The sequence below is a fragment of the Portunus trituberculatus genome, chromosome 18 (assembly GCF_017591435.1).
Source record: "Portunus trituberculatus isolate SZX2019 chromosome 18, ASM1759143v1, whole genome shotgun sequence".
In the NCBI taxonomy this organism is placed as follows: Eukaryota; Metazoa; Arthropoda; class Malacostraca; order Decapoda; family Portunidae; genus Portunus; species Portunus trituberculatus.
This window is the reverse complement of record NC_059272.1, coordinates 22,445,986-22,468,485: the sequence shown is the minus strand read 5'-3', so window position 1 is coordinate 22,468,485 and position 22,500 is coordinate 22,445,986. Positions and strand designations below refer to the sequence as shown.

General features: G+C 48.0%; 2 protein-coding genes across 5 annotated transcripts in view; both read right to left on the bottom strand.

Moving 5' to 3' along the window:
• The window catches only part of LOC123505583 (ras GTPase-activating protein raskol-like), a 286,512-nt gene that overhangs the window by 149,530 nt on the left and 114,482 nt on the right, over window positions 1-22,500 (bottom strand). The gene's annotated exons all lie outside the window — the stretch shown is intronic.
• Window positions 1-22,500, bottom strand: part of LOC123505584 — an 80,040-nt gene that overhangs the window by 56,637 nt on the left and 903 nt on the right. For both annotated transcript variants that reach the window (XM_045257074.1, XM_045257073.1), the window contains exon 2: window positions 5,050-5,817. In XM_045257074.1, the coding sequence (XP_045113009.1) occupies window positions 5,050-5,671 (622 nt within the window). In that variant the 5' untranslated portion in view covers window positions 5,672-5,817. The remainder of the gene's footprint in view (window positions 1-5,049; window positions 5,818-22,500) is intronic.

Sequence of the window (22,500 nt, the reverse complement as noted above, 5' to 3'; positions counted from 1 at the left end):
AAGAAGAAGAAGAAGAAGAAGAAGAAGAAGAAGAAGAAGAAGAAGAAGAAGAAGAAGAAGAAGAAGAGGAGGAGGAGGAGGAGGAGGAGGAGGAGGAGGGAGAGGAGGAGGAGGAAGCAACGGAAGAGGAGACGGAAGAGAAGGAAATATAGCAAAACGAGGAAAGAGGAGGTAAAGACGATGATATAAGAGAATGGAGAGGAGGAGGAGGAAGAAGAGGAAGAGAAGAAGGAAAAAAAGTAAGACAAAATATAAAGACGAGACAAATAATAAAGAATATGAGAAGGTAAAAAAAGGAAGAATAAAGGTGGAATATGAAGAAACAAAGGAAGGAAGTAGAAACGAGAGAAAGAAGGGAGAAAGGAAGGAAAGAAGGAAAGAAAGAAAGGAAGAAAGAAAGGAAGGAGGGATTGAAGGAATGGATAAAAAGAAGGAAGGAAGGAAAGAAGGAAAGAAGGAAGGAAGGAAGAGGGAAAAGCAGTCTACGTTGTTTAGTTTGCGGTCAATACCAATTTAAAAGTCTAGAACTCTGCAATATTAGCACCTGTTGTTGTGACCATGAGCTCCTCCTCCTCCTCCTCCTCCTCCTCCTCCTCCTCTTATTTCCTCTCCCCGCTCGCTATCATTTTTCCTCCCTCTCGTCTCTCGTTCCACATTTTTCTTTACATAAACTAATGCAAAACACATAACATTTTTTTTCTTACGGTTATTGAGTTGATCTTTTATATTTGTTATTTCAGTTTCCCTTTTTTTTTTTCAATAGTTTATTATAGACTCGAGTTCACGTTTGTTCTTTCTTTCTTCTTTATTTTATTTCGTTCTTGGTTTATGTTTTCTCCTCAAAGTTTCTTCCAGACAGACAGAGACAAAGTTCTTGAAGCAATGCAATTTACTCTCTCTCTCTCTCTCTCTCTCACACACACACACACACACACACACCAGCCATCCCTCCCTTTCCTTCCCTATTTATCAACAATCTCACGCTACCAAGCCTTACCTGGCCCTTCCTCTCACCTGTCGAGGCACAACACCTGTTAGAGAAGCCGTGCAAGCGCCAGATATCCGCCTGTGGATGAGCAAGCTTTCCGCCCTCTCCCCTACCTGTCATTACTAACCCTCTCTCTCTCTCTCTCTCTCTCTCTCTCTCTCTCTCTCTCTCCCCTTTCCTTCCACCCTTCCAGAACCACCTGCCGCAAAACATCCACTATAATCCTCCTAAAATGCGTCCACCCTCACGCTTCCTGGCTCTCTCTCTCTCTCTCTCTCTCTCTCTCTCTCTCTCTCTCTCTCTCTCCAGCTACGTAGGTGGGTCCCAATAACAAAGATTAAAATTCTGAGTTAAATAACAAGGGGAGTCTCTCTCTCTCTCTCTCTCTCTCTCTCTCTCTCTCTCTCTCTCTCTCTCTCTCTCTCTCTCATCCTACATATCTTTCCCTCATGCCTCTCTGCTTCCTATATTCAATCGAAGCAAGGATGAGGAGGAGGAGGAGGAGGAGGAGGAGGAGAAGAAGGAAGAGGATGTGAAGATTAAGAAGGAGGAAGAGGAGGAGGAAGGGTGAAAGGGGAAGGAAGGACATAAGAGTCGAAACTGCCTCAGGGGAATTTGGAAGCCCTGGAGGAGAAGAGGGAGAAGGAAAAATGGAGAAGGAACAATGGCGAACATCAAAAAGCCACCGGCCGGTACTACTCTCTTGTATCCGAACTCCTCCGGCCAGGTAAAGGCTTAATTAATGCACCTGGTGAGTTAATCCATATCCGTCCCATCCAAGAATATCGGCCATTGGTTTTTCATATATTTTTTTCTTTATATATTTCTCACGTGTATTTTTCTATCATTTATCCACTCTTTTTTTTCCTTCAGTGTTGTGTTTTTGTGTTTCTCCCTCTTTCTCTTTCTTTCTCTCTCCCTCTCCCTCTCTCTATCAAGTTTCCAGCGGTCGCTCCTAACTTCAGCAGAGATAACTTGTCCCGAAGGCGTCGTCTCGGAGATAACTTAGAGCAGGTTAGTGTTATAAAGAAGAGGCAAGTTGCAGGAATGGCTGAAGTTTGACGCTGGTGGTGGTGGTGGTGGTGGTGGTGGGGGATGATAGAGGGAAGGGAAAGAGGGAGTGATCGAGGAGTGTGGGAGGGATTGGAGACAGAAGTATCACCCCCCCCTAACACACACACACACACACACACACACACACACACACACACACACACACACACACACACACATACACACACACACACGATACACATCCCAAAATAAATTCTAGTTTGGCTGCATAATCAAATAAATGCCATACCAAATTCTTATTAACACAAGATAAAACAAAATACTTCTAACTGAACGAAAGTGTAGAATACTGCAGAGGCCATATCATACATACACACATACAAACACAGATAGACAGACAGACAGACAGACAGACAGACGGTCAAACAAACAGGCAGATAAAGAAGCAACAAAATTTTCTCTCACACACACACACACACACACACACACACACACACACACACAGCTGACACTCCACCTTGGCACGGGCGATCAACTCTGACTCAGGTGATGTTAAATTAAGTCAAGGCAAAGGTAGAAAAAAATCTTGATTCATGTTACCTGTCGCTCGAGTCACGTGTTCAAATATAGAGAGTAGCTTAGCACAGGTGACGGCCAGGGTTGGGGGAGCACACAGGTAAACACGAGGCAATCACAGGTAAACACAGCCAATCACAGGTAAACACTGGAAGGCGGTAACAAGCAGCCAATGGGAGCCTGAGTATATATATAAGTGTGACTGAAGATAAATCACTGACCCACGAGAGTCCGTTCTAGCTAACCTGGCGTAACAGTATTCTCTCTCTCTCTCTCTCTCTCTCTCTCTCTCTCTCTCTCTCTCTCTCTCTCGATGTTTGAGTGTGATATCCAGTTTTCTTTTCTTTTTATCTATGCCAGATATAATTCTTTTAATTTCCTCTTCCTTTTATCATATATCTTGCTGCTTCCTTTCCTCTTCCGATTTCCTGTTGTTTATAGGCGAGTTGTATTCAATTAGCGCTCCGAGAGGTATTGAATAGAGAGGAGGAGGAGGAGGAGGAGGTGGCGGGAAGGACGGAGGAGGAACGGGTGGTGGTAGTGAGAAGGTTTCTAATCCAATTAATATTAATAAACAGTTACATAAAAATAGATTCGATGAAACGTAATACGAACAGGCTGAGCATGTTGCTAGGCTGGCCAGGACTCGTCACCCCGCCCACTCCCCGCTCAACGCTGCCCCTACCAATCCCTCGCCCCCAACCTACCACCCTCGTGCGCCTCAGGGAGTTAAGAGTGTTGGCGTGCCTGCGCGTGCGTTGAAATTTACATGGCGCGCACAGTGAGGTCACATGTGTTTACTTCAAGTGTATATTGTAAGGCAGGATAGCGGCGTGCTGAGGCCTCGTGCAGGACTGTAAGGTAGAGTCACACCTGTATGTATATTACACATTCCTATACACACGTGCTCACTACACCTACCCCAACCTGACTTCAGACGACTCCACTCCTCCACACACAACAACACGACCCTGAAGATTCCTGAAGGACGCACACTGTATCTTCAAGCTGCTTCTGAGGTGACTTCCTACATACCGCTATCCTTACCCCTTAGTCCTTATCCTCCCTCCCCGTCTCCCTCCTCCTCCTTCTCTGTGATCACCTTGACTAGCGGAGTCAAGTTGCCACGTAAAAGTCAACCTCACTCCCTCACTAATGTTACGGTTCACGACGCCCTCAGCCCCGTTACTGCTCTGCTGGGGGGCGCGTCAAGGCGTCAGGGAGGAGAAGAGGCGTTAAGGAGCACTGCCATGACGTCCTCCTCCCGGCTCTCCGTCAGACAGCTAACGTCACCATGAGAAGGGTTCCTTTTAACAAGATCTCAGCGTTCCCTTCACTGCTATCAACTGATCCTATGAGGTTTGCTGGAGTAAAGGCGCGAGTGGCGAGGCAGTGGCGGGGAGGGAAGGATGGAACGCGAGGCAGAGCAATAGTGAGGCAGTGAGGAAGAGTACGGCAGGAATAGGAGTGGCAGGGACGGAAAGGAAGGTAGGGGGAAGAAAAATATGAAAGGGAGGGAAAGGTAGGCAGGAAGAGGGGTGATGGGAGGAAGGAAAGAGAAAGCAAGGAGGAAGGAGAAAGCAGGGAAGGAGAAAGAGACGAGGAAAAAGGAAGCGGGAATGAATATGTAATTTTGACAGAATAGACGAGTAGAAATGACATAGAATTACTGTGCTCGTAAAGCGTCCGGGGGTGGGCGCCGCTCATTGGTGAGTGGCGGCGAGGCTGTTTCGGCGAGGCGACAGATGGGTTAGTAAGGGAATGGTAAGTAAATTAGTGAGTCATGGGACATAGCTAACACAATATATGGCCTGCCGCGGGTGGTGGTGGTGGTGGTAGTGGTGGAGGGGCAGCAGGTGTTGGGGCTACGCAGGCCTCTCTCCACCATCGCCATGTATAGAGCCGTCACCACACTCAATACTGCGGTGGCATTGTTTGTTTGTTTGTGTGTGTGTGTGTGTGTGTGTGTGTGTGTGTGTGTGTGTGTGTGTGTGTGTGTGTGTGTGTGTGTGTTTGTGTGTGATGACGGCCAGGGTGTGGGCGTCCTGTGGCCCACTCAGCGTTACTATTGAGGTGGTGGTGTCACGCGATGGGCATTCCATTACCTCAGTGCAGATGTTGTGCAGAGAACGAATGGCCTGCCTGTCCCTCTCCCGCCCGCCCCGCCCCCACATGCACAACCCACACCTATTACATTATGTACAAATATAAACAAATAAAGAAATTAAGCTTTCTCTCCCGAGAGAGAGAGAGAGAGAGAGAGAGAGAGAGAGAGAGAGAGAGAGAGAGAGAGAGAGAGAGAGAGAGAGAGAGAGAGAGAGAGAGAGAGAGAGAGAGAGAGAGAGAGAGAGAGAGAGAGAGAGAGGCAAGACATGACAAGTTAGTATACACACAGAGACAAGACTACACAAGGGTGGCTGAGGCCCAGTGTGCTATAAACTCTTAAGTGTCTAAACTGACCAATACCGTACCTGGACTAATGCGGCCCAGGATGGGACGCTCCCGGTGGGACACAGCTGATCGGCTCCTCAGAAGACTGACGTATCGTTTGATGGTGCCGCCCACGCTGGCCCCCAAGCTGCCCCCGGATTCCACGGCGGCAGCAGACCGGGGTCCGAACGAAGGTGCAGGACCCTCCGGTCGAGATCGAGTGCGGCGGAGTCCTCGGTGCGGCCTCTTGTCGCTGCCAGGGGTGGTGGGACCCGGGTCTTCATGGGACCGCACAAGGGGCGTCCCTACACCTCTGCCAAGCGACCTGAGTCCGGACGTGGCGGGAGAGCTGCGGACAGACTCAGGAGCTTGGCGTGATGGCAGCGGGGATGCCTGGGGGTCAATGGTGGGCACACTGGGGCAGGTGGCACTCCGACACAGGTGTTGGCTTGAGCTCAAGTCCAGTTCATCAATCCTGTGAAGGGCAGGTGGGCCGGGGTCCAGGGGGGACCCAAGGTTGAGGCGCCAGTCCATTGATAGAGATTTAACCAAAGGCTTTTTTGGGGCCCCAGGGGAGCGGAGCCCCACATCGCGCCGCTCGGCCCCCGTCACCTTCTGGCTGTAGACTCGCTTCAGCGACTTCAGCTTGAGTCGTCGCTCCATGGTGCTAGAGCGCGGGCGCGTCCATCACGGCGCCGCGGGCGCTGATTCACTGTTTACAAAACGTAGTACAACAGATTCCTTTCTCAGAGTAATTCAAGTCTTGTGCTGACAATCACAACACAAGTCTCAGCACATTACTTTGTCATCTGCAACACAAAGCAAGAGGTCGGGTGAGGACGCGTGCAAGGGTCTCGCAGAGGAAGCTGAACAGTCGCGGAGGCGGCGCCGCCAGCCAGTGCGGCGCCTTCTACCCGGGAACAATGTGCCTGTGGTGCAATAGTGTGCATTGTTGTACTGCAACGGTGTGAGCAGCAGACTCACAGCGGGTACACCCCTACACCTGTCCCTCATCGGGCACCGCCGCTCCCACAATAAACCACCCCGACATTCGCCGCCGTAACTCGATGACAGACCAGTTCCTTACGTAACAATGGAGCGATGAAGGTCGTTATGTCAATCAAGCGGAATTCAGTGTTGGCTAAGCAACCTGTATGTACAATGAGAGGGACCACCATCCCGTACCACGAAGAGAACACTGATGGTGTGTATTCTGACATCAGTGACGCCTCACGCTTTGTGGGGAAGGAGCTGACTGGGAGGTATCCTGCAAGGATTTTGAACGGGGTTCTTACGTAAGGCATTTCCCGAGGACGTGACAGTGAAGGTGGCACAGATGGTGTTTGTGGTGGTGGTGGTGACGGCGGAGATTGTGCTACTGCCAACAACGCCTGTGTCCCTCCAGTGCAGCACGCGGCGCACCTTCAGACCAGCACGTCGGCAGTCACGAGTCTGTCCCGTGCATACTTTTACCAGAACCTCGTGTGTGTGCGCCAGGCTCGAGGCGCACACGCGTGAGTAAGCATGAGAACCGCTACGCTGAACGAATACGAACGTGAGTGAGTACTACGAGGATGCGTAACAAAGGGGAAGGCTGGGCTGGGGGGGTGGGAGGAGAGCAGGAGGAGGAGGAGGTGGAGGAACCAAGAAGTGGGTTAGGAGGTACTCGCTTCCTGCCTCACACATCTTGGTGGACTCCCACGCCCCTCCCCCCGCACATCCCCATCCACCCATCCACACCCACACAACTGACATCACGAGACACTCGGCACATCTGACATAAATACCTCGTTAGCTTACTCCTCCACCCTACTTTTCCCTCCCTTCCTCCTCCTCCCCTCTCTCCCTCATTTCCCCTCGCAGGTAACAATTACAAGCCAACTTTCTCATCTTAATTAATGTCAGGTGAACGGGTCGTCCCTTTAACTGCTGGGTGAAAACTCTAACTGGGGCTTCACCTTCTCCTACTCACTCACACACACACACACACACACACACACACACACACACACACACACACACACACGGAGGCATTTCCTGGCTGTCAACTTTCCTACGGTCACTGGACGCCACGCAATCCCGGTTTCCTGATGGAGACAACGAAAGCGAGAAGGGAGGGAGGGAGGGAGGGAAGAGAATACGAAGGAAGATGAATTCTGTCAGATATGGAACGAAATAAGGAAAGGAAGGCGACATGGAATCCTAAGGGACTGACTCACACACACACACACAGAGAGAGAGAGAGAGAGAGAGAGAGAGAGAGAGAGAGAGAGAGAGAGAGATAGTATGAGATGATAAGAGATGATGCTACACGCGCTTCCTAATTTGTGACCACGATCTTCATTTGTTCCAGCCATCAATCTCCCACACACAGTACACACGCCCTGCCGTCCTTAACCCCTTCAGTACTGGGACGCACGAGGTTTGGGTGTGATTAGACAATTTTATTTACACAAGGAAGGGTCTATGGAGGTCAGTAGATTAATGGCCAGTCTTCACTACTTTAATACCCTCACATGAGTTTCTGAAGTTGTATAAAATCACTAAATAATAAACAGAATGAATATGGAAACGCGTCATGGTACTGAAGGGGTTGACTATCATATCTTCCCTCCACACTGAATAACATGAACTGGCCCAGGTTTGCAGTATAAATCTGGAACACTACTCGGAACACAGAGAATGATATACAGCAAACCATGATGAGGTGCTGTGTTGTTACGATTGTCTTCTTTGCTTTCCTTTGTAATGCACCTTTTTTTTCTCTATCTCCTTTCTTTTCAACCCTAAATACGTCCACGCTAACACCTTTCTATTTACATCCTCAATTCAATCATGCAAGGTGAAGAGAGAATGATAAAGAGCAAACCATGATGAGGTGTTGTGTTTGCCATCTTTTTTTCTTTTATAATCCACTTTTTTCCATCTCCTTTCTTTTCTACCCTAAATACGTCCACGCTAACGCCTTTCTATTTATATCATCAACTTCAACAAGCAAGATCACTCGGATTAATTAAGGCATCAAGAGTTAATAAATACTTTTCTCTCTATACTTCTACCCAATAAAATCACACAATGTTACTCAGAATAACCACACATTAGCATTCCTTCAGTTAATCCCTCCCAGGTGTTTGCGTCCCCCAGGTGTTGCCTCGCGTTTACTATGCCATGTGGGAAGCTTATACGCGACTCCTCACCTCCGTTTTCTACCACCAGGGTATGTGGACATGCGTATCACTTATATAAATAATTAAAAAACATTCCTCGTCGCCGCCACGCCCGTACGACCTTGCCTGCCTAGTGGTTAAGTCAGGTATAGTGGTGGTACGTGGTAGGTGGTGGGTGTGGGTGGCGGGTGGCGTGCTGGTGGCGTGCGGGAGGGTGGGGCATGGCGCGAGTAATTCATGGTGTGGTGAAGATGAAAGGTGAGGAAGAAATGAAACGAGTAAGGCCCTTATTCTGAAACGCATTGCTCCCTCACCATCACTCCTTTCCAAAGGCTCCAGTTAAAGGTACTAGTGTTTTTAAGAGTATTTGTTATGGTTCAGGTGATAGATTGGCAAGATTTCTGGTTTATTAAAAAGAGAAACTGAGGAGGCAAGAAGTGAGAGAGAAATAAGAGTGAGGGTGACACGTTGATAAGAGAGGAATGAGGAAGACAACAGGGTGTGACCGGATAAGGGTTACACGAAAGAGGAGGAGAAGAGGAAGAAAGGAGTGTGGAGGGAAGGAAGGAGTGACGGGTTCAAGGTGAAGAAGTATGAAGAATAAGTATGAAGGAAAAAGGTGTGGACGGATAAGGGAAGTGAAGTGTTGCGATAGGGTGACGAAGAAAGGTGAAGGAACATGAAGAGGAAATGAGGAATGTTAGGTTAGGTGCAGTGGAGTGGAAAGTGGAGTGGAGGGAGCATGTAACGTGGAGGACAGTTGAATAATACGAATAATGTGGAGATAGATAAAATGCGACAAAGGAAGGAAAGTCATAAAGTGGAGAAGGAAAGTAGAGACACACCACGAAAAAAGGAGAATGTGGAGAATGTGGAGGAGGTGATGGTGGAGGAATGAAGGGGATGTGGGAAGGAACTACAATGGCTTGTCTTCAGTGTAAGAATATCACTGCCTTCACCCCCCCTTCTCCACTCACTGCCCATGACACTACAACCCACCTCCCCTCGACACCCCATCTCCACCCCCTCTCTCACCCCCTACCACCTATCTCGACACCCCACCCACCTCGCGTCGCCTTCCCTGATGACCTGTCAATCTTCCGAGGCAAAACTGTCTCCTTCCACATGAACCAAGCCCTCTCTCTCTCTCTCTCTCTCTCTCTCTCTCTCTCTCTCTCTCTCTCTCTCTCTTCCTCCCCTTCAAGTGTCATTCCTCCCTCCCTCCCTTCCTTCCTCCCCTCAAAGTCACTCCGTTTTTTATATCTCTCTTGGCTCTTATTATTATCATTTTCGCATTTACTTCCCTTCACAATGCACTCCTTTCGTATCTTCCCTCTGTCTTCTACTCTAAACTTATCTCATTTTCTTTTCACTTTTCCTATTTACCGCCTTTATTATCTTCACATTATCATTTCCACTTGTCTTCCACACTCCTTATATTTTCCGAATCATTTCTCCTTTTCCTCCTCTTCTTCCTCTTTTTCTTTCTTCTGCAGGTGAAGAAAAGATACACACAACGAAAAGGAGAAGTGGAGGAGGAAAGTGGAGGGCTGAAATGGGTCCGTCATGTGGAAGGGAAGGAGGAGGGGCCAGGTGACGGTGGAGGGAAGAGGAGGAGAGAAAAGATTAGGGTGGAGGCGAGGGAGGGAAAAAAGATGAGCGCGCGTGGATGTCTTTACGATGTGATAGTCAAGTTCCTGCGAGGCTTAAATTGTGCTGGGGATTGCCAAAGTTTGTGTGTGTGTGTGTGTGTGTGTGTGTGTGTGTGTGTGTGTGTGTGTGTGTGTCTCAGGTGACCCTCCAGTGTATAATGACAGTGAATGACCTCCTCCTCTTCCTTCTCCTCCTCCTCCTCCTCCTTCTTCTTCCCTTCCTCACCTCCCACTGTTCCTACCTTCCGTGCAAAACATAAAAAATATTCCTCTTCTCTCTCTCTCTCTCTCTCTCTCTCTAGTACATTACCCGCCCCTTCGTCAGCCCACCTGTCTAAAGCAGCCCTGACTAATACACTGCTAATTACACGCCTCCTACAGGTAACCGTGAGAAACTACAAGCGCCTCAGGTACACACACACACACACACACACACACACACACACACACACACACACACACACACACACACACACACACACACACACACACACACACACACACACACGCCATTAATACGACCTCCTAAAAGACCCTAACGACAACACATAAAGAACAACTTAACAAGGTGTCACGACTTTGGGAACAATTTGCAGGCAGACCAAAGGATGTGACGAGGAGGAGGAGGAGGAGGAGGAGGAGGAGGAGGAGGAGGAGGAGGAGGAGAGGGGAGGAGGAGAGTAAGGAAAGGATTATAATGAAAGCAGGGATAGTGTGGGCGGGAAAAAGGAAAGGAGGAGGAGAGGGAGGTTTAAGAAGAAGGAAAGGAGAGGGAGGAGGAGGAGGAGGAGGAGGAAGCAAAGGAAATAGAGAGAAAAATAGTGAAAGAAACAGAGAAGGAAATGATTACGATAGAAGGAAAGAAGACAAGAAGGAATACGGATAAACACAGAGAGGGATAGAGAGAGAGAAAAAAAGAAAGATGAAAGAGGAAAGTAGAGAGGATTAAAAGAGAGGAATAGATAAGGGAAAAAAGAGGAAAGAGGCAACAAAATATTAGGAAAAATATTGAGGGATAGATAGGAGGAAAAAGAGGCAACCAAGAGTAAGGATTAGGGAGAGGAAAGTATGGAGGAAAACACAGGAAAAAGAGGAAAAAAATGAGGAAGATAAGCAGGAGGGATTACAATACAAGCTGGAAAGGAAACAGGACGGAATAAAAGGAGGAAAGAGAAGCAAGACAAAGAATAATGAACGAAATGAGAAGAAAACAATGAGATAGGTGTGTGATAGAAGGAAAAAAAGATAAAGAAGACAAGGAAGGAAAAATAAAGAACAACAAAATAAAAACAAAAGGGAAACTGAGTAGAAGATTAAAAAACCGATAATTCAATAAAAAAAAAAAAAAATAGGAGGACAAGGAAAAAAAAAGAAGAGGAATACGAAAAAGAAAACCAAATAAGAAAACACAAAATAAGAAAGGAAACCAATAAGAAAAAGAAAAGAAAACAAGAAAACAGAGAAAGGAAAACGTGAAAGAAAAGTAAAATAAAAAGAAACATGAAAACTAAAAAAAAAAAAAAATGAACCAAGAGAGAGAAAAAGAAGAAAAAAGGAAAAAAAAAACACGAATGGAAAAAAAAAAAAACAGAGGCTAGAGACAGATAGAGGACGATGGAGTGGAAATGGCAGTAGGGATCAAACAATTTAGGGAGAGTCGAGCAGATGGAAGGAAAATTGCAACACGATAAGAAGATTACTGAGGAAGGACGAAATGAAATAAAGATCACGTTAGGAGAGGAAGGAAGGAAGGAAGGAAGGAAGGAAGGAAGGAAGGGCTGAGGGGACTGTGGGGGAGGGAGGGAGAGGGATAGAAGAGGGAAGAACAAATAGGAAGGAAAAGGACAGCGAAGGAATGAGTGAGAGAAGAAATATGGGGCAGAGATGAGGAGGGAGAGGAGGAATGGCGGGAGGACAGATAGGGAAGGGAACAGGAAGGAAGGAAGGAAGGAAGGAAGGAAGGAAGGAAGGAGGGAAGGATAAATATGAAGGAAGAGAGCTAGGGAAAGGGTGGGGCGAAGTGATAAGGGTCAGGAAGTCGGGAAGGAATGAAGGAAAGAAGGAAGAAAGAAAGAAAAGAAGGAAGACATATATATACAAACGGAGAAGGCAGTGAAGGAAAGGGAGAGGCGAAGTGATGAAGGAAATAAAGGATGTGGTAAAGACAAAAGAGAAGAGAAACAAAAAAAGAAGGAGAAGAAAGAAGATGGAGATAAGAACCGGGACAAGGACGAAATGAAGCAGATGGTGATGATAAAGGAGAAAGTGAGAAGAAGAAAAGAGGAGACAAGGACGGAAGACAGTGAAGAGAGGAAGGAAGGAAGAAAGAAAGAAAGAGAGAAAGAGAGAAAGAGAGAAGAACGGTAGAGAAATTATCAAATGAAGGACAAGAGGGGAGAGAGAGAGAGAGAGAGGAATGGAAAAGGGACAAGGAGAAGGAAGGAGCTTGTCTTGGCGAACGAAGGACACGAGGAGGGAAGATAGGAAGACGAGGAACAACCGAACTCTTAAACTGAACTAAGAAAAAAAAAAAAAAACGAATAAAGGAAAGAAAAAAAGAAAATAAAAAAACTAAGTTAGTAATAGATAAAAATGAAGAAAGAAAGTAAATAAGAAATAAAAATGATAAAATGTTAAGTCAGTTTGAAGTATTTTTATTTTAGAATCTGTGTTTGTTTACCTTGACTTAACTGGTGGTGGTTTGAAGGGAGCGAGAGCGAGAGAGAGAGAGAGAGAGAGAAAGGACGGGAGGGAAGGAGAGAGGAGAAAAGAGAAAGAAGGAAGAGCAGGGGGGGAGAAGAACGAGGGAGAGATGAAAAGCACACGAGAGAAGGAGGGATAAAAAGGGAGGAAGGAATGCAGGAAGAAAGAGAAGGGAGGGAGGGAGGGAAGGAAGGAGGGAGGGAGGAGACACAGCAAGCAAACAAGGGAGAACACAAAGGAAGAGAGAACTCACAAACAGACTTACAAAAGCTCGGCCTCTCTTAATGATTCCCTCGCGGCCATGTTAGTGCACACACACACACACACACACACACACACACACACACACACACACACTGACAAAAAAAATAACAAGAATAACAAAAGCACTAGTTGAGAGAGAGAGAGAGAGAGAGAGAGAGAGAGAGAGAGAGAGAGAGAGAGAGAGAGAGAGAGAGAGAGAGAGAGAAAGTAGGAAAAAGTTGGAATAAAGAGAAAAAAAATGCAAACAAAAAAACGTAAAATATGGAAAGAGATTGCCAGGAATAAAGAATAAAAATAGAGAAATGAAAGCAAACAGATGGCAAGAATTCACGTTAAAAGCTACAAAATAAATGAAAAAATGAAGAAACGAGAAAAGAAAGAGAAAAACACAACGAAAACGAGCAAAAGAGATTTAAAAGAGGGAGAAGAATAAAAGATGGTGGAAAAAAAATGAGATGGCTAAGAGGAGGAGGAGGAGGAGGAGGAGGAGGAGGAGGAGGAGGAGGAGGAGGAGGAGGAGAAGGAGGAGGAAGAGGAGGAGGAGGAGGAGGAGGAGGAAAGCAAGATATCTCCCCCACATAGAGACAGTTTGAGCCTCCTTCACTGGGGATCCGATTCTCTCTCTCTCTCTCTCTCTCTGATATTCAACACATACACACACACACACACACACACACACACACGAAATCGACGAGACAACAGCATCTCATCCAATTTACTCTCTCTCTCTCTCTCTCTCTCTCTCTCTCTCTCTCTCTCTCTCTCTCTCTCTCTCTCTCTCTCTCTCAACACAAAGTCATTCCAGTCTACTAACAACAAAACAGTACTATGACCCTCCCTCCATCTCCCTCTCCCTCTCTCTCTCTCTCTCTCCACCGCAGCGTCAAGCATGGAGGAGTTGCGGTTACGCCTGGTGGTGGTGGTGGTGGTGGTTGCGGTGGTGAGGGAGTAGCAGCCGCCTCCCCCAGGGTATAAATAGTCATCGGAGGGAGACACAGATTAAGGAACCGTGAGATGAAATGCTTGAGTTGTGTGTGTGTGTGTGTGTGTGTGTGTGTGTGTGTGTGTGTGTGTGTGTGTGTGTGTGTGTGTGTGTGTGTGTAATTCAAGGTTAGCGTTCGTTAATGGACGGGTGTTAAGCTTGTGTTTATTCATTTTTGTTTTCTCTCTCTCTCTCTCTCTCTCTCTCTCTCTCTCTCTCTCTCTCTCTCTCTCTCTCTCTCTTCCTTTCCCCTTCCTCTTTTTTTTCGTCCTCGCCCTCTCGTTGTATCCTTCTTCTTAATTTCCTTCCAATGTTCCTTCTCGTTCAAGCCTCCATCCCATTTTTCTTCCACAGTTTCCATCACGTCCTTTCCTGCTACGTATTTTCCTCCTCCTCTTCTTCGTGTGGCCCCCTGAGAGCAGTACCCCCTCCGGCATGTCACACTCCTCGCCTCGTCACTCCTTCATCTCCCAACAAGCAGCCACCGTCCCAAGTGTTAGTCAGGGAAACGTGCCGTCTGCCGCTTCTTTTTTCCCCTCTCACCGCAGGACCAAACGTACACACACCATTTGTACTCGTCCGGGCGGCGTGTGGCGGGGACAGGGCGTGGGGGCCGCGAGGGATGGGAGTCTGGCTTACTACGGCAGTCCACACAGTCCACAAGGCTACAAGGCGCCCCATGAATCATCCACGACCACCACACTAAGTCAACACTCTTGAAACGCCCCCGGCCGACGACCCCACCGCCCCATTGTAAGCCTCTGCCCGCCGCCGTAACCGCCCACGCCTCCTCTCCTTACATCTCGGCTCACCGCCACGCCTCCTGTGCTCTCACTCCGCGGCCTCCTCACCGCCTCGGGGTGCGCGAAGGATCCGTCACCGCAGGAATCGCCTTTCCTTCCTTCACCACACCGTGCCAGCCTCCACACTGCTCCATTAAGTCGTCACGCTGCTTGTTAGGTGAATCAGGACGGCTTTTGGTTTATTTACGTTTTCCTTTCACCGCGATTACTGCCTCGGCGGCGTCCCATACTTAGCAGACACTGGGGAGCACCAGCCTTGGCCGCCAGACGCGCCAGTCAGCAGGTTGGACTAATTCAGTTTATCGTGGTAACTCACAACAATGCTGAATAAACGCGATTATTTCCGGGGATGTGGATCTGATAGAGTTAAGGGCTCATGGACCTCAGCGCCACGGGGCTTCGTTAACGAGTCCGCCATCGTGAGTGAGGCGGCGTGACGCAACCTGAGGGGCGCGCCGCGAGTCCCCTGACCCTCCACGCAGCGGTACACTCTATTAGGCGCCGCCGCTCACGTTTCCGAGAAAGTGGGTCTGAGTGGACGGAGGAAACCGCTCCACGCTGCCTACTGTCGAGGCTCTCAGGGGAAAACACAAACAAAGCATTGTCTCCGTCAGCAGTTTGTTCACACCTCACGCCTGACAGGATAGTGGCACGCAGGGTGTGACCGAGCAGGGAGGAGTGGCTGGACACGTGCCTTATTGGATCAGGGGAAGCCAGGCAGGGCTGGTGATACTGTTTGATGGTACGAAGCCTTACTCACAATGCCTACTAACTCACGCCTGTTTAGTCAGAGAGGATCTTTTGATGTGCACGGCGATAACCTTCCTAACACCACCACCATCACCACCACCACTACCACCGTCACCACAACCAACGTGAAATATGAGGACAATGAATTTCCATCGATAAGACAACTTACTAACTATAAACCAACTTAACCAATATCCAAATTACTACACTAACTATGCAAACCCAACACTAGCAACATGCCGCTCCATTCACACAATATTCCCCACCGTTAACAGTCACGCTCTTCGTCACTCCCTTCATAAAACATTGCATTATACAACATTCCCGCCAACATGCTCTCAATTCTGCGCTATCTAATTGGTCTTGTTTTCTACGTTAGTGATGAAAAGTGACGCTGGACTTGAGGATGCAATGGTGTTGTTAAAGGGGATTATGGTGGGAAAGAGTGGGGAGGGGAGAGGGAGGGGAAGAGGAGCCGCCATCCGGTTATAAAAGGGTTTCAGGAAGGTTACGACACACAGTTTATCTGCTGTGTCTCAGGGGAAAGCCGTGAAAATGCTGAACACTGGCATTTTTCGCTATTCCATTTAGTGAAGCCGCTCTCGAGAAAGACGCGCACAGAAACTCACCCACCCATTATCTCTCTCTCTCTCTCTCTCTCTCTCTCTCTCTCACACACACACACACACACAAACACGTTTAGAGTTATTCATTTATACGAGTATTTTATTTAATTACCTACCAGAATTCCTCATGACCAATTTGTCTTAATATCACTTCAGTTATTTAAGACCGGAATTACTATCAGTGCAAAACGATGGACGGATTTCAGTGAGGATATAAAATTAAATCAGAAAAAAAACAGATAAGTGAGATAAGATAAAGTGTATTAAGTGTGTGTGTGTGTGTGTGTGTGTGTGTGTGTGTGTGTGTGTGTGTGTGTGTGTGTATGTCCCCCAGGGACGCCCCTCGCAGGCACCCCTTCCCTCCTTCCTGTCCCATACACACGAAGCCCCGCGCAGGTAGGTTACTATATGTGGCCAGGAAAAAGTTAATTACTATATGCTCTAGGGCTCTTCCGGTGTCTGTGTGTGTGTGTGTGTGTGTGTGTGTGTGTGTGTGTGTGTGTGTGTGTGTGTGTGTGTGTGTGTGTGTGTAGGGAGCAAGGGAACAAGGCACACGCACCAAAAAAAAAAAAAAAAAAAAACCACCGCACACACACAAACACACATACACGTCACCGGTGCTAAAAACAAGACGTAAACAGGTAATTATCCAACCCTTCCGCCCTCGTCGCTACACCTGTCTAGCTCCTCTACACCCCTGCACACCCCGTCACCTTCCTACACCCCAGCCAGGAAGCGCCCGTCGCCTCTCGCCATTACTCTCTGCCAAATGCTAAACAAAAACTTCTTCACAACCTTGACAAACTTCCGCGTAACACCATGACGTCACTTTTCAGCGGGAGGAGGTGTGTGTGTGTGTGTGTGTGTGTGTGTGTGTGTGTGTGTGTGTGTGTGTGTGTGTGTGTGTGGTTGTTCCCAGCGCGTCACAGCGTCGCCTAAGTAGGTCATATGGCGGAGGCGATGGTGGTGACGGTCCAAGGAGCCGCCACGCCCACCTGACAGCACTGACCCTGTCCGGAAGTGACGTCATGCAAGCAGCAACAGGAAGGGAGGAGGGAGTGACCGGCCGGTGAACGCATCCACACACACACACACACACACACACACACACACACACACACAACACATATGCATTACACACACGCAAGTATACATTACTCGTGCACATCCGGACATTAAACGCGCACTCAGACATACGCCAACGGGACTGCAAACCTCAAATGAAGGAGAGGAAGAAAAAAAGTTTAGAAAAAATATGCAAACTGCAGCTGAAAGGAAGGAAAAATCATCAGGGAGGAAAAGAGAAAGGTTAAAAAGTTTCCCCCGCACGCAAGATGTTTTCTCCTTCCTCATACGTGAATGGAATCGGTAACCATCACGTGTCAGCCATTTGACGAGTGTGCGTATGAGGCGTGACGGGGCAGGCGGCTTGAGGGGTGACGGAAGGCGTGGCAATGGGGCGGAGAGGTGGAGAGGTGGAGAGGTGCAGGAGGCGGAGATCAGGGAATGAGGGAAGGAGGGTGAAGGGGGCTTCCTGGAAACTGGAACACCCCATACTGACTCTGACGGAGAAAGGAAGCTGTAATTTCCCTTTACACGACACTCATTTATTAAACGTGCCCTCCCCGCGGCCTGTCTTACACGTCACGGCGGTGTTGGCGGCGACGCGAGGGATACACTAGTCCCTGGAGGCAATATCTAGGCCTTCTAGGGCGTGGTGGATGCTTGAGGGCATGACATGCACGTATCTTCAAGTCCTGACCCTGACACGCTCGCACTCCCTCCCTACTGACCCAGGGAAACAGGAACAAGGACGAATTAGGCAGACGCACATAAAGCAGACCTAACACCAGCCAGCCTCTCCCGGCCACTCCTCGCCTGCATCGCAACACCCCGGAAATGTGTGCCGCGTCCCCAGAGAGCCTCGACTTTACGGCTCCCACGCGCCGTCGCATGCACACCTAAGCCGCCAGCTGGGACAGAAGACAGCGGAGTGAGCGTCTCCTGGAGGACAGCTGGAGGCGCGCAGAGGCCCCACCGAGCCACGCGAAACATCTTCCCACCCGAGAAATCGTCAACCGGGCTCCTGAATATTTGAGGTGACGTGTTGGAGTGGTAGCGGCCGTGTTTGTTTGAGTGGCGGCAGACCGGCACCCGCCAGACCAGCCGGGCAGGAGGGAAGGGTCACCTGAGCCCGCGACCTTCACCGCTGCTACAATATTCAGGAGGATCGTGAACTAACCCATCAGAGAGGAGGGGTGAGGGAGTGGAGATGGAGGGAGGGGCGAGGGACAAGACACCATACTTCCGTATCAAAAGACTTTTCTTTTTTAAGTAGACGTCCCTTGCGGCAGCTCAAAAGGAGTGGTGAATCCATGGAGAGAGAGAGAGAGAGAGAGAGAGAGAGAGAGAGAGAGAGAGAGAGAGAGAGAGAGATTGTTATCAAGACAGGTATATAACTTATTTCATATTGACAGGAAGGAAAAAAAAGAATAGGAGGAAGAGGAGGGAGAAGAAGAACAACAATCAGAGAAAGAGAAGAGACAAGGTGGAGGAAGGGAACAACAACAGCAGCTGAGACGGAGACAGAGCGCTGAAACTGCTGCCACCAAACATCCGGTATTTGTGGTGAGTGCGTGCGGTGCTTCCACGCAATGCCTTTACTCCATCACTCAGCACCAGCGTGGAGGAAAAGTGTCCTCTTTCCCTCCCCACCACTTCCCTTTACCCCAAAAAAGAGCAAGACAGGCCGGGCCGTTCCAGAAGTGACGGCGATCCATCAACTTTACAACGACACTCACACATTCGACAAACTTCCGCACTAGGTAGATCTTGCTAACCACCCCCTCCAGCCCCCCACACACACCCTTCCTATGCCTTCCCTCACCCCCTCCCCCAGCACGTCCGTCCCTCCCCCAAGCAGAGCCAAGACAACAACAATCACACTAAATCACTTTCACTGCAGATTCCACGTCAATTTCTTCCGTGGCTGCACTTCCTTCGATTCATGAGGAACACACACACACACACACACACACACACGCACAAACACACAAACACACACACTTGGTACCGCTTACTCTTTCCACTCATGTCTCTTTTGCCTTCCTATTCAGAAAGCAAAGGAGGAGCAAGAGAGAGAGAGAGAGAGAGAGAGAGAGAGAGAGAGAGAGAGAGAGAGAGAGAGAGAGAGAGCTGGACAACGTTATCGGGTTCATTTTATTAGCCGATACTGACACTCGACACCGCGCCACCGATGGACGGGCAGCGTGGTGGTGGTGGTGGTGGAATAGCACGCCCGCCGCCGCAGCTCACTCATTCCCTTTGCACACAACAACCAGCAGGAAAGTAAAGAAACCGGAAATACAAGCCGGAAGGAAAGAAAGGCTGCTGCGCTCTTACCGGTGGACTGATTGCTGTTGACTTACTTACACTACGCACTTCTTATACACGAGCTAGAACCAATATGACCGACTATGCCTCCTCCCGTCTCCGGCCCGCCCCGCCTTGCCTCCGCCCCATCCCGCTCCAACTCTAAAAACCACGCACGGCCTTGTCCTAAAAAAAATCAACGCAGGAAAATATTCAGGCAAAATTTTACCACGAGCGAATTGACATCTTGACTAACGATTTTTTTTCTGTTTATTTTTATTTTCTTTCAATATTTTTAAGTTTTAGTTTATAAAAATCTCTTCCTGGCGTCTCCTACCACATTATTTTTTTTTCTTTTCTATTCTTTTCTTCTCATAAGTCTCTGGAACTGCGCTAAGTCTGACTGTCGGTCGAATGAGACAAAAATAAAAAAGGAAAATAAAAGAAACTCCAGCCAAATTCGGTAACTTCACTCTGATTCGTTTTTTTTCCCAAATTAAGTTAAAAAATGGTCTTTAGGTACGAAGACATCTAAAGGCCTTTTTATTCCCTTCCTTTTTTTCTCTTTAATTGGTGACGTGGACTGTGAGGACTGCTCAACCAAGAGAGAGAGAGAGAGAGAGAGAGAGAGAGAGAGAGAGAGAGAGAGAGAGAGAGAGAGAGAGAGAGAGAGAGAGAGAGAGAGAGAGGAAAGAAGATCGAGAGGGGCAAGAATGAGACAAGATGGAAAGGATCAAACTTCTTCCTTCCCTTCATTCCTCCCGCCAACCAACCCTGTCCCTCCGGTTAGGTCATCTTACACACACACACACACACACACACACACAGAGGGAGGCAGGATGAAGTCACTGCGCGGGGGCGGAATTCACAGCTGCTTGTATCCTGAAGGACTTAAACAGCGTCTGCTTGCTTGACCTAATGCGTTGAGAAGGACACACACACACACACACACACACACACACACACACACACACACACACACACACACACATGGAGGATTTCTCTCTCTCTCTCTCTCTCTCTCTCTCTCTCTCTCTCTCAAGATGGGCATGAAGAGAAAACGAAAACGAGAAATGCAACACCACACTTATATAGAAAACAGGATGGGGGGGGAAGGGCGTAGGCGGCATGAGAGAGAGAGAGAGAGAGAGAGAGAGAGAGAGAGAGAGAGAGAGAGAGAGAGAGAGAGAGAGAGAATAAACAAATAACCGTTGAAAATAAATACCACACACCCTAACTATTATATCACTACTATACACCACCACCACCACCACCACCACCACCCTAACCTACCTACCTACCTACCTCTCCCTCTCTCCCTACCCTTATCCACCCTTATTCTCTCGTCCTACCTGTCCCGGCCAGCCACTCCCGCCCTGCCTGGCACAATGGGGAAAGCACAACGCTACAGGAATCATAACTCACAACCACCACCACTACCACCAACACCGCCCGTGACGAAGAGTTTTGAGTGGGGCGGCTGAGATGAAAGAAGTGCGGAAAATAGGTTACGAAGGAAAGAATAAACGTTGGGAGGAATGTGACGGAGAGGTGTAAAGAGATGGAGGAAGGAAAGAGAGAGAGAGAGAGAGGGAGATGGAGGGAAAAGAGTGCAGTGAACGATAGGTATACAAGGTGAGGGAGGAGGAAAAAAGGACTAAAAAAAGGATGTAAGTCGGGAGGAAAATGTGACGGGATGGGTGGAAAAATAGGGAAATAATGTGAATTGTGGAAGGAATGTGTGTATATGAGAGAGAGAGAGAGAGAGAAGAGAGAAGAGAAAGAGAAATAGAGACGTGAAAGCCATAGACCACAACACAAAACAATACAAGAAATAGAACAACAATAATACAACAAAATGAAGCAAAATACAAACTACCATAAAGAACAAAACGAAAACAAAAAAAAAAAACAAAACAGACAAGTAGCAATAAAGAACGTGACGGTATTGAGTGATGGAGCTGCAAATAAGATGTGACGCGCCTCGATGTGACGGAAGATGGGAAAAAAAAGATTGTAAAATAATAAAAGGTAAAAAAGAGAAAAAAACACGGAAGGGAATGCAATAAAGGAACATTGTGACGGTTCTGGATGTGACGAGCGATGCGAGAGTGGGACAGATTGACGGAGCGATAAGAGAAAGGAGCGAAGAAAGGAGAGAAGGAAAGGAGGGAGAGAAGAGAAGGGAGGAATGAAGGAAGGACAGCGATGTAGGAAAGGCTGCTGAAAAAAAGACAAGTAAATGATGAAGAAATAAGGAACTGGTGAAAAAGAAAAAAAAAGAGGAACGAAGGAAAGAAGGAAGGAGAGTGATGTAGAAAAATATGACATGCTAAGGAAAGAAAAAGCATAAAGGAAAAGTAGGAAGAAAACGAAGAAAAAAGTGAAGGAATTTGATAAAGGGCAAGAAAACAGAAGAAATGGAATGCATTATGAATAAAAAAGAAAAGAGATGACAAGTAAAGAAAGAAAAGAGGAATGGACGGGATGACGGAACGAGGAAGGAAGGAAGGAAGGAAGGAAGGAAGGAAGGGAGGAGGAGCCGGGAGAGAAAGAGAGGTGAGTGTGAGGGTTGGGGAGGGAGTCACTGCAGGTAAGGTGAGGTGAGGTGACGTGGGGTGGGAGGAGGTGAGGAGATTTAAGTGAGAGGTGACGCAACAGGATACAGTATTGTTAGTCATCGGAACGGGGAGTAGGAAGAAAAGGTTTCCCAATATTTGTTTGGTGGCATCAGGAACGTCACCTCTCTCTCTCTCTCTCTCTTCCATCATTACTATCTACATGTGCGCGTCACTGAAAGACTATTTTCAGCTATTGATTACGGCAGGGAAACAAACACTTCAGTCCCGCACACACACACACACACACACACACACACAGTTTCTTCCTTATTCAGCGTGCGTACAGATGCCTTCCCGCCACACACACACACACACACACACACACACACACACACTCAGGTATCTATTGCCCACGTACACACCCGCCAGGTACACGCCCGCCAGGTGCACGCCAGCTAACGAAAGAACAGGTGTGGCAGGTGTTTCGTATTCCAATGTGGGGATTTAAACTTTCTATTTCACCTCCTATTGTTCCTCCCTGGTATCTTTTAGTTGTGAGATTCTACTAGTGGAAATTGTAACGCCCTCTAAGTCTTCGCGTAGACACCATGA